Here is a 16,754-nt window from a genome sequence, read left to right on the forward strand (position 1 = left end):
TTAAATATTTGATAACTGTTTGGTAAAAATCACCAAGTGAATGCATCTGGGCCTACACTTTTTTCCCTTTTTTCCTGCATTTAAATTACAGAGTTGATTTTGAAAATACATAGAGGGCCATTGAAACTATTTTCCCTGCATCAGTTTTAATAAGTTATGCTTTCCATTTTATCTCAGTTATTGAATTTATAAACATAAGTTTGTTCAAAATATTTCCTTATCCTCTTAAAGCTGTAAGATCTGAACCGATGTGCCCGCTTTCAGTTTTTTCTATTAGTAATTTGGATTTTTTTTTAGTAGTCTTGCTAGAGCTTTATCAATTTTATTAATCTTTCCAAAGTATCCACTACTAGCTTTCTAAACTCGTAATGTTTATTCTCAATTTCAGTGATTTTTTTTTATTATTTATTTTTTCTACTTACACTGGATTTAATTTGCTGTTATTTGTTTAGCTTCTTAACATTTAAGCCTTTCTATTTTTTAAATATAGGCCTTTAGTTATACATTTTCCCCTTAATAACTGCTTTGGCTGCATCCCATAAATTTTAACATGTTGTTTTCATGATGATTGACTTAGAAATATTTTCTAATTCTCTTATGGTTTCTTTTTTGACTCATGGATTATTAGGTGTGTATTATTTAATTGTTATATATTTGGGGATATTCTAGATATCTCCTTGTTATTGATTTCTGTTTTTTTAAGTTCCTTTTTTTATTGTATTCATTTCCATTACCATTTATCCCCCTTACACCCCCTACTACCTTCACCCACTCCTCCTTCCCCCTGCAATTTATTTCTATTTTTATTTTATTGAAATCAGATAACTTAGTCTGTAAGGCTCTAACCTTGTTAATCTAATGAAATCAAGAGAGGCTAGAATGAGGTCTATCTTGGTGAACATTTCATGAAAACTTGAAAAGAATACTTATTTTTGCAATTATTGGGAAAATATTTCAGTCATGTTGGTTGATAGTATTGTTCAGATAATCTATATATTGCTATTTTATCTATTCTATCAATTAATAAGAGAGTATGTTAAAAATGTTCAACTATGATTATGGATTTATTTCTCTCTTTAGCTTTATAAGTTTTTATTTAATGTATGCTAAAGCTTTGTTATTCGGTATACAAATATTTAGGATAATTGTCTTTTTTATACCTGTGCGCTTTATTACTGTGGCAGTCCAGTCGCTGTGACTATCTAGTCTTTGCCTCGATACCTATTTTATCTAATACTAATGTGACCATGCTCATCTCATGCTTAACTGTTTACACGGTAAATTGTTTTTCATCCTTTTACTGCAATCTACCTGTCTTTATATTTAGTATGTATCTCTGATAGGCAGGAAATAACACTACTAAGCCATCATTTAAAAAAATGAGGGGAATCACATAGACACCTGCATCTCTGGCCTCTCTTGAGACACAGACGCTCTGGCAGTAGCAGGCGGCGTTCCCACGTGGCAACATATGGTTGAGCAGCTGCTGCCCCCTATAGATTTGGCATGTCCCCTCCAGTTCCCAGTCATCTCTGTGGTCTCCCAGGCACCGGGGCTGAATTGCCATTTTTCAATGGGCTCTTGTTCTTCTTCTCATAGAAGACAAATATTTCTTCCAGTAAATATCTCCATTAAAATGGGAAGGCAAAATGTAGATAAAAGGCTGTCTGTTTAAAGACAAAAAGGCAACGATGTAGACCTGGCCCACTTTATTCACCACGTGACCCTCTTGGCCGCCATAGACATTTGAGCTTCAATTTCTGTTGCAGTAAATATTCAAGTTCTGTTTGAGATTAAATAACTTTAAGGATTAGAATTGAGAGGGGGAGAGAGAGAAAGACAATGGTTTCAGCCCATGCATAGGCTTTTTTTTTTTTAAAAACGTTTGTTCTCTTCTTGTAAATGTATTTTTAAAATAATTTCAAGTCTATATTAGTGTTTATATAATGAATGTGGTCACAAATGAAATTTTAACTTTATCCTTGTCAATATTACCCAAGCAGAACAACGCTCTGATTATTAAAATGTCTCTATAAGTAAAATCAAACAGTTAAGCCGATAGTCAGATTCCATTTCTTCTGCTTTGCCTTTTGCGGGAAATAGGCCCATAAGAGAGAAACTCCTGTTTCTCATATAACAGTTGTGTGGAGAAAGGCCAGTGTAAAAATTTCTTGTGCTAAGATGGAAAGAAGGTAGGAAAAACATTTGAAAAGTTCCATGCCTCGATCCCCAGCGGGGAGGGGGACAGAGTGCCAGCAGCTCCTATCACGTCCCTCCTATGAGGCGATGTCTTGAGACCTGACGCTACTCCTGGGCTCTTTCCAGGAAGGGCAAGAGGGCGTCCTGCGCAGCTGGGCCAGGGCTCAGAGCCCTGTGAGGAACTTGATCGCTTTATAAGATTGCTTTAACACTCTGTGAAATGAAAGTCACAATAGGCTACTAGGGCCATAATGCAGAAATTCCCAGTCTTCCCAATGCCACTGTCCTGTGGCTTTACATTCTGGGTGACCTTGGTGGGTGACAGTAGCTTGGAGGCTGTGATGGGAGCTGTGACCCATTCCATTGCAGACTTCACTTCAGAGTGGCCAGACCCATGCAGGATTCACTTTCTGAGTGAGGACCCGGCTGCTTTCCTGACCATTGCCCTCCCTGGGCCTTGAGTTGGAAACTTTTGAATCCTGTCAGCATTCAGACTTCCTAACTCATTTTCTAAAATGGAGGCTGAATCAAAAAGACTTTTCCTCTATAGTTTTTCCCAGCAACAGTTTTCCATAAACCTAGGAGTAGAGAAGCTTCACCACCTCTGTCCCTAGATTCTGTTCTCCACATGTTGTGATGTTTGTGCATCTCTCACATGCTCCCCGGGGTTGCTGTGCCCATGTGTGCTGTTGGTTTGGTCACTCTGCGGCTGTGCGGGAAAGGGACTGGGCCAGGCCAGCTGAGAGGGGAGAGCACTTTTTCGTTACCCTGAGGCTGCACGATAGGCCGGGGGTGGGGGGAGGCGTGTGTGTGAGGGGTCACCGGGGGAGGTGGAGAGACGGCCAATGGAGCTCAGAACCGATAGGGTAGAAGGTCACCAACCTGAAGGCTTGGCGAACTGGTCTTAAGTCCTTTCTCTGCGCCTAACAGGTGCGACACTGGATGAGTCCATTACACACTGTGGGCCTCAGTGTCCATTCCTGTGAAATATAGGAGTGACGTTGGGGAGGATTCTACGGCCCCTCCCATATAGGTCTCTCCAAACAGACTATGAACGCTTAAAGTGAGGCTGTGGTTCCCACCCCTCATAGTCATGGTGCTCAGGATGGGCTCTGGTACCTAACTACATCCATTAGGCATAAATTTGGCTGTTAGAGAAACCCGCTAACAGTGGAACACATCGATGTATATTTTTTTTCCTGTGAAGAGAAGATTAGGGCTGTACCTGTATTGGTTGAGGTGCTCAATGGGGCACTTTTTACCCCTTTAGTTTTCAGTTGATTTTGTTTATTGTTTCAATAATGTTTTTGAGGACCTGGGATCTTGGCATCTTTCCCCTCCTCCACCCCGTGCATGTTGGCCTTTTGTTCTCATTCTTGTTAACCGATAGTCTCAAGGTAACTGCCACATTGCTAACCTTTCAATCCACACTCAAGGCAAAAGAAGCAGGGAAGGGGTGTCATCAATCACATCTGTTCCTTTTATAATAAAAGTAGAAGAAAGTCACATCAGGTTATGTCTCATTGGCTATAACTAGGTCACATGACCACCACCAGCTGAAAGGGATGCTGGGAGAGCAGGCATCTGGCTTTCCAGCTTCTATAGTGGGAGGCAGCAAGAACATGGGTACTAGGTATGGCTGTGGGCTCAACAAATATTTTTAAATAAATACAACTAGAAAATAAGCTGAAAAAGGTTTCTCTTTCCAAGAGGAATGCATTTGCCATTATTTTGAGGAAATCAGTGCTACCTTGGCTATGCTTTGAAGTTACTCATACTGTATCTTGCTTTTAATATTTTTTTATCCTCACCTAAGGACATGCTCATTGATTTTAGAGAGAGGGGAAAGAAGGGGGAGAGAGAGAGAGAAACATCAATGTGAGAGAAAGACATCAATCGGTTGCCTCTTGTGCACGGCCCAACCAGGGACTGAACTTGCAACCTAGGCACGTGCCTTGACCAGGAATTGAACATGCAACTTTTCGGTTCACAGGATGACAGTCCAACCAACTGAGTCACACCAGGCAGGGCAGTCTCTGGTTTTTATATGGTAAAGTAGGAATGGCTCGAGCTTCCTCTCACAGGTACAGGCTCAGAGTCCATGAAAATGTAGCTTAGAGGGATTTCACTCTGGTGTTTTTCTGAGAGAAGACTTGATACATACCTGCTGGTCAGCAAAGTCATTGCTTTTGCGTCTGATCATTGGTCATTGTCCTCACACGGCCAGCCATGTGTACCTACTTGAGAAGTTCCTGGTTCTGACTGGTTTTCATAACCTTCTGGGTCAAACACATCGTCCTGACCCTTAAGTGGAAGGGGTGGCACGTTCGTAGTGAAAAGGAAACTTGCCAGAATGTGACGTAGACACAGAATGCAACCTGTCTTTTCATGGAGGAGCAGTGCCATTAATTCAGATAAAAAGGTGCATGTAAATTGCTTACTAAGTGCCTGGCACACAGAAGCACTTAATACATGTTAGATGTTATTACTTTATTCTTATTAATAAGAATGATGCTTCTTTTCTTCCTGCCCACCTTGCCAACAAGGATCTCTTTGTCCCCACATTACCCAAATGTGTTTGGACAAAATGACAGGATCCAAGATTGAATGATGACTTACCTGGCTCTGCTTCCCTTCCCCTGGGGGCTTCTGGAAGAACCTTGGACAGACGAGACACACTTTCTCGGGTGTCTCTGAAATCCTCTGGTCGGGTCCGCTGTCATCAGACAGAGCCTGGTTTTTACGGGAGGCAGCCTGAAATCCTAATTGTTGCTTTAAAAAATTTTCTCCTCGTGGTAACCACTGATTTCCCAGGAGAATTTAATTCTATCGGTTTTCTGAACACAGTGAAAAGGAAGCTATGTACCGCTGGTATTTCTGTATAAAAGAAGTACAAAATCGTCTAACAGAGATCTCTTCTGCACACAGGGTGGGGCAAAAGGAGGTTTACAGTTGTTGGTATAGAAAATAATACAATAATTAATAAATAATAATACAAGAATAAACTCTATGTTGTGCATACTCACAACCACAAACCTGCTTTTTAACATAGTAGCCATGTATAAGTTCATGACTACTCTACCAAGTTATGCTTTCTTCATTTAATCTAATTTTACTTCTTTTAAGGCCCAAGACAGATCACCATATGGAATTCTGGGGGAAATCTACCCCAACCCTGGCAACATTCAATGCCCTGTCCTTTTGCTATAGCACCCCAATTTCCTTTTTGCAAGCCACGGCATTTTCAGGCAATGCAGGGGCCATTGACTCTGCCCCTTGCTCCAGAGGGGGGCTCATGACCAATCACAGCATTGCATTGGTTCCAGGATCATCCATTCAGAGCCAGTGAGATGCAATGGCACTTTTGCTGGGACTGTTCGAAGAGCGTTATCCTCTCTTTACCCCTGGACTTGAAACTGGAAGAGAAGGACTGGAGTTATCGCAGCCACCTTGCCCCACTAAGGAAGAACCTGTCTGAGGAGAGGGCCAACATGGAGGAAAGCCGAATAAAAGTAGGGTGAAATCTGGACCCAATAGCAGTATTGGAGCCCCTTGATCTCTCCATGCCTGAAGCTCTAACTCTTCATTATGAGGGCCAATACATTATTTTGCGAGTTTGGGTTGGGTTTTCTGGCTTGCAACGGAACACTTTACAAGACACTTTCTCATATATCATGTTATTTAATGCCTGCCATGATTTTGTTGTATGACTATTAATTTCCTCACTACGTAGATAAGGAAATAAGGTTCAGAGAGGAGAAGGAATGGGTCCAAAGTTGCAGAGCTAGAACATAGTGAAGTCATGATTTAAACTCAAGACTCTCTGATTGCTAATCATTATACTCTACTACCTCCCAGCCTAAAGGGGAGATAAAAGTTAGAAACGACAGGTGATTTTAATACGGTGTAATTATCTCTGTAACATCAGTGACTCCCTTGCACTCCACACACTGACACGTTGACCTGCAAACCTACTTTTGCCCCACCCTGAATAATTATTATTTCAAGAACTGAACAAAAATACAGATTTATCCAAAAATTATGATGAACAATTCACAGTGAGAAAGCCGAATGTTGTGGGGGTGGGCGGGGTGGGAGGTGGCATCTGGAACCATGAAAAGCCAATAGGCCAGGACAACTACACCCAGCCGCAGAACGCAGAGCAGCAGGGACTGAGTGGATGAGGCTTGAGCTCTCAGTGAGCCTGCAGGGTGGATGGCAGGCAGAGGCTCTGGAATCTCTGAGTTCCCAGGAGTCTCCATCTTAGCTTCCAGAATGGCTACTCCCGGCCAAAGATCTTCTGTTTGAGCTCTTCCTGCCACGTAATGGTTCCCGAGCATGGCTCCTCCCTAGAATGAATAGCTTTTTACAAAGATGATTGCAGAAAGCTCTTGCTGACAATGGACTCCGTCTGGGGTGGGGCCCAGAAGTCTGCTTTTCTGTGGTGAGGACTGGAGTTTGGGCCTCCGGGGGCACTGTCCCTCCATCCCCAGCTGCACCTCCCACTCGGTAGTGGACAGACTTGTTCATGCCATTGTTCCCTCCCCAGAGCCGAGCCCCTGGAGGGCAGGGACTCCTGTGGCCTCAGACCCTGGGCACGCAGCGCAGTGCCTGGCATGGAGAGAGTGCCCATGAAATGTTTGTTGAAGGAAAGGCCGGAGACACACAGGCGGCCAGGCAAGCTGCCTTTCCCCATGTGGGCTTTTCTGGAGAACAAAAACTCTTATTTTTGGAAGGGGCTCTGTGATTGAGAAGAGATCCCAGCAGCAAAGGAAGAAAGGCCACTGGGGATGGAATGGGCCCACGGCTTGCCCAGACTTCACACTCTTTTACAGTGCTCGTTCACAGCTTCTGTAACAAAGTGACAGCAGCTCCGGTGATGATGGTACTGGTTAGCATTATATCCCCATTTTACAGACAAGGAAAGGGAGGCACAGGGGGCTGGCTGGTCCAGGAGCCCATCACTAGGAAGGGACACAGCTGGCACTCTGCATCCTGTGCTGCCACACCTGCCTCTCATGTCTCATAGGTGACGTGACGCACTTCTGAGAAAACATCATGCATATTTGTCAGTCAGGTGTCCACTTCTATCGTAGAAGTGTCCAGCAAAAATAAGCCAATGGCTGAGGAAGTCGGGTGAGAGCAAAGGGCCTCTCAAGAAAGAAACCATTGTACACCTCTCCAAAGAGGCTATTTTTTTGTCTCATTTTTATTCCCCCGCTGCTGCGTGCTGAAGGTCACTGGCTACGTCTGCACAAACCAGTGAAGTCACAACAAGGAATACTTGGCCAGGGAGCCCGGGGCTGGGGAGAGATGAGGGGAGGAGGGAACCAAGGAGAAGGAGATGAGGCAATTCATCAAGGGCCAGCCTGGCCTGCTTTCCCTCCCTAACTGGCCCAATGACCTTCTTTCCTCAGGGTGACCACTCCCCTGGGCTGGCTTCCCGGCACACCCACAAACAGCCCAGCGGCAGGAGTCGGTCTGCATTCCCGCAGCTGACGACTGCTGGGTGCTGCCCCCCCCCGCCGCCCCACACTCGGAAGAGCTGGAAAGGTGGGTACCAGGTTGAGGTTCATTTCGTCCTTCTCAGACTTTGTTTAGTAAGAGTTTGAAACCGGGGTGGGACATCGGGCCTCATCTTGGAAAAGTATTCAATCGTCTTCTTGAGGGAGAAACAGAGAAGCTGGCTGCTCTGAGGGATGAGAGGGCAGCTGGGGAGAGGGGCGAGGAAGGCAAGTGGGACAGAAAGCTTTTCTGCTTTGGATGGGCCACGGCCAGACTGAGAGGACTTCAGTGTTAGAAAAGAGAAATCTGGAGGGAGCAAGGCTGCTCTGTCTGGATGTTGCGTGGCCCGGTGGTGGTGGAGAGACGGCGGCAGGAGCTACTGAGAAAAAGCCACCTGCTTGTGGGAGGAAGAGACGGGCAGGCCGGGTGGCTCAAGCCCCCAGGGGGCTCCTTCTACGAGTAGGCTGAGGGTTTAGAACGTACCAGGCTGCCATCTTCTCGGATCCAGACCCAGGAAGGAGGCACAGGCTCAGCAGCCTTTTGGTCTCTGATAATCTTGTCTTCCCCTCCAGACCAGGCACAGAGCTGGGCCTGAAAAAAACCACTTGGTCATCTACAGATCAAACTACGGGGGAAGCTGTGCAAGAAGGCTGAGCCTGAGGCCAGCTGGCCTCCAGGGACTGAAGTCAAAGCCTTAAGAAACAGGGAGTCAGGGCTTACCGCAGGGTTCTGGGAGAATTTTCTTTTCGTTAAGAAAACACTGTCTCCATAACATGTTAATTATTACCCGAGTGTTCTTGAAAGTAAACAATCTGTTTTTGCTCTATGTTTTTAAGGAAGAACTTTCCAATGGGTAAGTTCCAAGGGGTAGAACTGCCTCAGAAGGAGGGGGGTGGTTCCCGAGGCTGGAAAGTTTGAGGCTGGGGTCTGGCAAGGACGGTCCCTGCCCCCTGGGCCTCAGGGAAGTGAGCCACACCAGGCCATGTCGGAGGCATTTCCCCCTTACCTGCCGCTCCTTTTTGGAGCCTCTCCTGGGCTCCTCTTCCCACGGCTTTGATATCATCTCTCAGCACATGGGCCCTGAACTTTCTATCAGCAGTTTGTCTCTGATGTCTAAGAAAGGAGCTGCCATTTACTGAGAACCTTCTAGGTACCAGGCTCTGAGCTCCGGCCCTTCAAGGAGAGCTGTTTAGAGTGGTGTCTAAGCTAGGGGCTCGGAGAAGACCACATGCTTTCCAGTCTTGTCCACAACTGTCATCGAGTGCGTAACCTTGGGCAAAACACTCGCCTCTCTGTGCTTCAGTTTCCCCTCACTTCAGAAGGGGGAGGACAATAACACCCCACAGAGTTCTTGGGAGGGTCGCATGAATTCACACACGGCAAGTGCTTTTAACAGTGCCTGGCACGTGTGTTCAATAAATGTTAGCAATTCTAATTGTCCAGCTCAGCCTCTTCTGAGCTTCACAGCAAACCCATAAGGGACGTGTAATTATCGCTATTGGCAGAGTAAGAAAACTGAGGCTTGGAGAGGAGGGGAAGCCCGACGAGGGCTGGCGATCCAGCATTTTCTCGGCTGCTCGGCAATAGAAGTAATGGTAGCAGCTCACACTTAGAGTCCACGGCAGAGTCAGGTTTTAGACGGAGGCAGTGAATTTCAGAGTCTGTCCTTGTAATCACCCTACCAGATCGCCTTTCTATGGTGGTGATGGGAAGGGTGCACACTGGACCCTGGCGTTGACTTTTAGAATGGCGCTCGCTCTGGGGTTGGAGAAGGCCTTTGAAAGCGCAGCTGACCCTTGCATCAGTTTTTTGGACGTGACATTGATCTCTCTGGGCAGATTTAAAGGTGTGACAATAGCCCGACATATGACATCTCATTTAATCCACATTGTGACCCTTGGTGGTATGACTGGCCGTATTTTACAAGTAGCTAAGGGTCAGTCATACCTTCCTTGATGATGTCACAAATCCTATACGTTGGGATTAGGATTTGAATCTGTGTCTCACTCTAAAATCCCTGGCTGGGTTCCAGAATCTTTGCTAGAGCCTTTTTTTTTTTTTTTTTTAAGGCACAATTCCAGCCCATCCCTTAAGGTGGAACCTGGCACTCTGATTTTTAAGAGTCAGAATCTCATGTGCAGGCAACACGGAGAACAATCCCCAGCTATACCACCTCTTCCAGGTGCCACAGTCCCGTTCCAGCCGTTCGCCAAACGCCCCACCTGAGCACTCGCCGGCATCTCCCCCTCTCTCCTTCCTCTTGGGGCCTCAGACCACCATCCAGATGCCCGTTCTCCCCTGAGAACTCAGTCATCTTCTATGCGCCCCTCCCCCAACGCTTCCCACAATGTCTCCCCAGCCCTTGCCCGCCTCTGCCTCTGCTGCCTCCACCCTGGAAAAAACCTTCCTCATTGCGGGCTGGGGTTCTTGCAACAGCCTCCTATCTCATCGCCCTCTGACTGTCTCCATTTCACCTTCTCTGTGTCTCCATCTCTGCCTAGGCTATTCCCATTCCTTCTCCCCTATCCTCTGTATCACCAAAGTCCAACCCACATCCTTTCTCCTGCCAGATTTAATGAACTAAAAAACTACCTCATCATCCCCTTTTCTGCCTAAAACTTCCACCAGCACAAGCCTCCCAGCTAACATCCACATTCAGCACAGCAAACCCAGCCTCTCAGTCCCTAGCTCAAATTTCGCTCTTGGGCTTCGATTCCTCCCTGGCGGCACAGGCCAGGTTCCAGCCACATTGAATTTCTCCCCATCACCAAAGCAAACAGTGTCCTTCCATAGCCTGTGACTATGTCATGCTGTGCCTTCTGCCAGAAATGGGATTCCAGCCAGGCTTGGCTGAAAAACTACTTGTAGGAGCCAGCTCAAAGTCACCTCCTCTGGGAAGCCTTCCTGGATTCCCCCCTGGGGACATGGACACTACTTCCTCCATCCACCCCTAGCACAAGTCTCCATCTTTAATCACAGAATGAGGTTGGAATGATTGGATGATGCATCTGTCACTCAGTGAACTCCTCCTCATTCAACGATCACATATTAAATGTTCCCCACTGCCAGGTGTGGGCCCAGGTGCTTGGGATACTGAGGAATAAAACCGAGTTTCTGTCTTCAAGTCTACTGGGCATGGTAGAGAAGGGAGATAGGACACTTTAGAGAGGGCACAGCTTTGCAAAGATCAGGGCGGCAGGGCAGCAGGTCTCAGGCAGGCCTGTGAGGGAGGATGCTTGGAGAGTGGCAGGGGAGGGGAGAGGAGGAGGGGGGAGGTCTGGAAGGGCCATGAGATTCCCTTCATGGGCCCTGAGACACCCTGCCTTTGCCCTGAGACTCCGCGCTCATGAAGGGAGGACTCGAGAGGACCAAGGTCAAATCCGTAGCTCATAAAAAGCCCTATGAGTTTCTTGAGATTTTGTGTCAACCCAGGCAACAGTTAACACAGTTCCTGGGGCCCAGAAAGCCCTGGAGAAATACGGGCTGAAAGAAAGAGTGGGCAAGGTCACTCCTTGGTGAGGATGAACGGGATCCAAGGACTTGGGGGTCCCAGAGATTTCCTGTCTCTATTGACGAAGCCTCGCTTTGCCCCCTCCGCCGGGGATACCTGCAGGTGCCGGACTGCAGCCATGCTGGCGCTGCTGTGCGCCTGCGTGTTCCTGGTGGCCTGCACCTCGGACGCCAACCTGAGCACGGAGGAGCAGATCCGCGACATGCACGCCAAAGTGACGGAGATCTGGCAGGAGGTGGCCGCCCGGCGGGCGGCGGGCGGCGGCCAGGACCCCGCACTCTACGCCGTCTGCCAGGTGCGGCCGTCGGCCTCGCTGGGCGCGGAGCAGCCGCAGGTCACCGGCGTGGTGTTTTTCCGGCAGGCTGCGCCCGGCGCCCAGCTCGAGGCCTTCTTCAATCTGGAGGGATTCCCGGCCCAGCCCAACGGCTCCAGACGCGCCATCCACGTGCACCAGTTCGGGGACCTGAGCCAGGGCTGTGAGTCCACCGGGCCGCACTACAACCCGCTGGGGGTGCAGCACCCGCAGCACCCGGGCGACTTTGGCAACTTCGCCGTGCGGGACGGCAGCCTCTGGAAGTACCGCGCCGGCCTCGCTGCCTCGCTCAGCGGCCCGCACTCGATCGTGGGCCGAGCCGTAGTGGTGCACGAGGGCGAGGACGACCTGGGCCGCGGCGGCAACCCGGCCAGCCTGGAGAACGGCAACGCGGGGCGCCGGCTGGCCTGCTGCGTGGTGGGCCTGTGCGGGCCCGGGCCCTGGACGCGCCAGGCGCAGGAGCGCAGGAAGCGGCGGCGAGACAGCGAGTGCAAGACGGTTTGAGCGCACCCTGCCCGGCCTGTGTTGGAGAGCTCCTGGGCGCCCCGGGCCCGCTGCATGTCCTGACACCCCCTCCTAGAGCCCCGAGATCCCCTCCAGGTGCCTCAGGACCTCTTCCACACCCTGACACTCCTCCAAGCGCACTGAGATCCCCTCCATCTGCCCCAAGACACTGCCCCCACCTTGATTTTCTCCCTCTGCTCCCAGAGACATCCTCTACCCGGCAGTCCCACTTCCGCCATGGCCGAGGTCTCCCCAGAAGTCCCCTCTACCTTGAGTTCTCCAATCAGTTATGCTGAGATACCCCCTCCACCTGGAGCACCGTTCCCCCAGCCCCGAGAACCCCCCGAGGCATACCCTTCCATCGACCACATACCCCGCCTACCTTTAGGGCCTCCTAGACTCTTAAGACCCCTTTCTACCCTGACACCCCTCCCCTCACCCCAGGAGCCCGGAGACACCTCTCTGCCCTAAGGACTCACCCACCTCTCCCGCCCCTTAGATTCCTCCTAGGCTCTGAGACCAGGCCTGCTGCTGCCTAGGGTCCCGACCTCCCCACCCACCACCACCACCGCCGCCGTGTGGCCCTGACAGCGCCCTGCCTCTAGTTAGGTGCCCCTGCCTGAGTATTCAGCTGTTTTCGGCGCCCCGCCACCCTGCAGAGGGCAGATAGACACGCTTTGGAGCTGTTTGCCAATCCTCATGTTGTACATTAAAAACCCAGCAGCTCAGTATTGCATCAGGGTCTTGGTTACTTTTTTTGTTTGTTTGAGGCCTCTCTCCCCTGGCTCGGTTACTATTTGGAAATAGCAAAGATATTTCCAAAAAGCCCCGAGGACTTTTTATCATCCTCTTCCCAGTTCTGCTGGCCACGCTGTTCAGTCACTGATTGTTGTGGGAAGTGAGGGAAAAAAATACAGCTTCCTGGGCTACGCCCTGGAGCTGAGGAGCCCAACTAGAGAGAAGAAAATGAATCTATTTGCAACAAGCTTCTGGCGATTCTAGACACTGGACACTCTAGACATTTTAGACATTAGAGCCACCGGCCTGGGCCCTGTGTCTCCTCGCATCTGCCTCCAAGCGCAGCATGAGGTCCATTTCCCGGATGTCGGAGACAGGGCCCGCGAAGCAAAGTCCCTGGGCAAGTTACAGGGAGGCTGGTGTTGGCAAATGAAGTTGTCAGCCTTTCTGCAACCGGAACAATGCTCTTCTTGACACAAAAGCTCTTGGAAGCAGTGGGGTCCAAAGGCAGGCTGATTTTAATTCAAGGCTTGTTGGAGTTTCAGCCTCTTTTTGAATATTATAATCTACATACAGACTAGATCGGTCTTGCATATCCACCTTCATCTATTGAATAAAAGTTCTCATAATAACTCTTCAACCTGCTGGGGTGCACCAACTTTCTAGCTGTGCCTTTTCCACCCTGGTTACTTGGAGGCAGCTTTCATTTCTCCCAGGCTCTTAAGACAGTGAGTCAAACTGAACCTTAGCCAGAATCCCATTCCCAGTGGTTATTTTTACCTCTTACTAGGACTAGCTTGTTATTGAGAATTCTTTCCTTGAAACCAAGTGACAACTGGAGAGAAAGGCTATCACTGTCCGGTGACTTGGCTTCACCAACTCATTTTCATTGGTTTGAAATATTAACTTGAACTGCCCAGGTCAGCACTGAAAAGCAATAAGCAAACTAAGTCTTTAAATATCCTAATCTCAGAGAGATGTGTTTACTTATTCCCACAATTAAAAGTTCTGAAAGTGAGGTAGCAATTCCATAGGGACACACGATGGAGAGAAATAAAATGCCAAACATGCCACGTTGCCCGGATGATAGGTTAATTCAGGATCACCCAGGGAGATCTGGATTTATTTTTCAGAAGGAGGCTCGTGCTTTTCATCACTTACCCCCTGTATTTGTCTATTGGGGCTGCTATCACAAAACACCACAGACTGGGTAATTTAGGAACAACAGAAATTTCTCCCAGTTCTGGAGGCTGGAAGTCCAAGATCATGTCACCAGCGCAGTCAGATTAGAGACCTCTCTGGGGTTCAAAGCCAGTGCTTTTTCGCTGCATCCTCACGTGGTGCAGCAGGCAAGGGATCTCTCTGTGGCTTCTTAGGCACTAATGAGATCAGTGTTCCTCCCCCCCACCCTGCCCATTCATGATTTTGGGATCTCCCAAAGGCCTCACCTCCTACTATCATCTCTGAAGGGTAGCATTTCAACATATTTATTTGGGGGTAGGGGGCCCATTCAGACCATAGTACCTTCTGTTCTTTGTTTCTCTCTTCACTACCCTCAGCTCCCCAGACTAAAGAGAGACCCTAGCAGACCTACTCCTTTCTGCTCTGTCCATTGAGGGGACCAGAATGGGTTAACTATTCAATGGGGGCTCCAGAGCCAAGAATAGGAAATAGTAGAAGGGCAAATCATGGCTCCCTGTCAGAGCAAAGGAATGCAGGGAGTGTGGTGGTTGACAGCTCAGGTTCAGCTAGAAAGGCCTCTTTGGAACCCCAGCTCTGCCACACTTATAAGCTAAGCAAGTCGCTTCACCTCTCTTGGCCTGGGTTTTCTCATCTGTAAAAATAAGACTATCCCACCAGATTAAATCAAGTGTTATTCATGAAAGGTCTGTAGCGTAATACAAAGACCTAAGGATCTAATAAGTGTCTAATTAATAACACTGCCAAAGGCCAGAAAAACAGCTACTGCTAATGGATTGGACCACCTTGTAAGGTACTGAGTACCATTGAACTAGAAAGATTCAAGTGAAGGAAAGGCGGCCCCTCTTAGGTTTCTAAGGATTTCTGCATCCTTGCAGAGGCTGGCTGAGAGAAACTGTGATGCGGGGGGCGGGGAGAACCCAGGATGAGGGAAAGATTGTGGACCCCGCTCGGCCCGTGGAGGCTATTTTTACCCCTCTCCTCTTACAGTTCTATTTTGTTAATCTCTTTACTTTTTCTGTTTTGACTTCCCAGCCAGCTTGCTAATCAGTTTGCCTATTTGACTCACAGGGTTTGCATTTGTCACTGAGACTTAAACACACACTTGTTTTGATTTCTTTTTGTAAAATTAGAAGTGCTTGATGTAATGACTCTACCTAGACACAGCTGGTAAAGTGAGAATAATGCTCAAGTTTGCACAGTTTAAACACAATGTAGACAATAATTAGAAATGCTATCTTTAGATGTTTAGGATAAGCTTTTTCTCAGAATTGCAGTGAATTTTTTTCTGAGCTGGGCTTTTCAGTGTATATATATATATACACAGAAATACTAAAAACGTAAGAAAATAGAGCAAATCAGTGAGTGCTTTGGTCAACTTGAAAGACTGCAGGAAATAAACCAACTTATTTTAGATCTGGCATTTTTGACTGAATGCATAAAAACTTTACATTCTCCACAATTTTCCTGATAAGCATATGAGCTAATAATTGTAGGTGACAGATTATGACTGATAAGGTGCTACAATATGCTCGAAGAAATGCTCAGCCTGTGCTTGGCCTGCAGCGAGGGTGGAGAGAGAGAACGACCCAAATAATAAAGATTATTAATCACGTATATCAGGAAAATTGCGTTTTTACTTTATTTATTTAAAAAAGATTTTATTTATTTATTCTTAGACAGAGGGAGGGAAACATTGATCGGTTGCCTCTTGCACAGGCCCTGACAGAGGGTGGGCTGGCAACCCAGACATGCGCCCTGACTGGGAATCGAACCAGTGACCTTTTGCTTTGCAAGAGGATGTCCAACCAACTGAGCTATACCAGTCAGGGCACACATTTTTATTTTAGGTAACAAAAATGGTATAGTTATGATACACGATCGGAGAATCCAATAAAGCAAGGTCTGCAAATGATAGAAGTTACTCCTTTCTTTAAATTAAACTACAAAACAGCAGTCGTTTTGCCTCTTTTTTTTTTTTTAAGTCAATTGTTTCACATTTAATAGGCTATCACTGGTCTTGGCTAAGATCCTAAAATATGTATATTCCTAGGCTCACATAGGTTCCAGAAAGTCAAACTTGCCGGTATTATGCAAACATTCACTATGCATTCAAAAAAAAATTTCTCATTTGGTAAAGAGGTGATATGAAATGTAAGGCAGCGCATCAATATCTATCATTTTAAATTGCCTTCATGCTGTATCAACGTGTTTTGTTTTTGTGAGCAATCATAATATCGAGAGACAGGTCCTTCTTATTTTTTTCTGCTTCTCATTTCTATTTAGATCAACTCCTGAGCTCTCTATTGCATCTCTCTGATCTTCAGATTTTTCTCTGTTCAGAAAGACATCTGGAAAAAAAGAAATATATTACAGCAGTGAGTTAAGGGGACTCCTTTGCCTTTTTGACATCCTAAGGTGCCCCCAATATTATTAAGGGGAAACATGGTTTCAAATGGAGCCTTCCCGAGTGAAAGCAGGGGGAAAAGGTGCTCGAAGAGAGAACTCTCTCTGAGAGAAGCAGGGCTCCACGCCATCCACAGGGCTGCAAGATCATGATCGAGCCAGGAGAAAGTGCCATGTTTCTACAGGAACAAAACACCGAGAGGAGCAAAGGCATACTGTACTTCTAAAGAGACGCTGAACATAACCACGCGGGGCAAGTAGCTGGTCTTTGAAATTCCTTCAAGAGGAGCTTGAACCTTTTATGTCCCATGGTGAATTGGGATGCCAACGCTCCTGTCTGAAGAACATGTCCGACCAGGCGCTTCAACATGCGACTAG

General features: G+C 47.5%; 1 protein-coding gene and 1 long non-coding RNA gene across 2 annotated transcripts; one reads left to right on the forward strand and one right to left on the reverse strand.

The window, feature by feature from the left end:
- Nucleotides 1-6,281: 6,281 nt before the first annotated feature.
- LOC129077556 (uncharacterized) lies at nt 6,282-8,484 on the reverse strand. Its single transcript, XR_008529872.1, has 3 exons — nt 8,425-8,484; nt 8,188-8,295; nt 6,282-6,548 (listed from the first exon to the last, which is right to left on the reverse strand). It is a non-coding gene; the product is annotated as an uncharacterized LOC129077556 (long non-coding RNA).
- On the forward strand, nt 7,656-13,355 carry SOD3 (superoxide dismutase 3). The gene is made up of 2 exons (XM_054581997.1): nt 7,656-7,752; nt 11,318-13,355. The coding sequence occupies exon 2, from the start codon at nt 11,334-11,336 to the stop codon at nt 12,030-12,032; it is 699 nt and encodes a 232-aa protein (XP_054437972.1). The 5' UTR covers nt 7,656-7,752; nt 11,318-11,333; the 3' UTR covers nt 12,033-13,355.
- Nucleotides 13,356-16,754: the final 3,399 nt, after the last annotated feature.

The sequence above is a fragment of the Pteronotus mesoamericanus genome, unplaced genomic scaffold (genome assembly GCF_021234165.1).
Source record: "Pteronotus mesoamericanus isolate MK-2021 breed Mesoamerican mustached bat unplaced genomic scaffold, CSHL_Meso_final contig_68, whole genome shotgun sequence".
Classification (NCBI taxonomy): domain Eukaryota; kingdom Metazoa; phylum Chordata; class Mammalia; order Chiroptera; family Mormoopidae; genus Pteronotus; species Pteronotus mesoamericanus.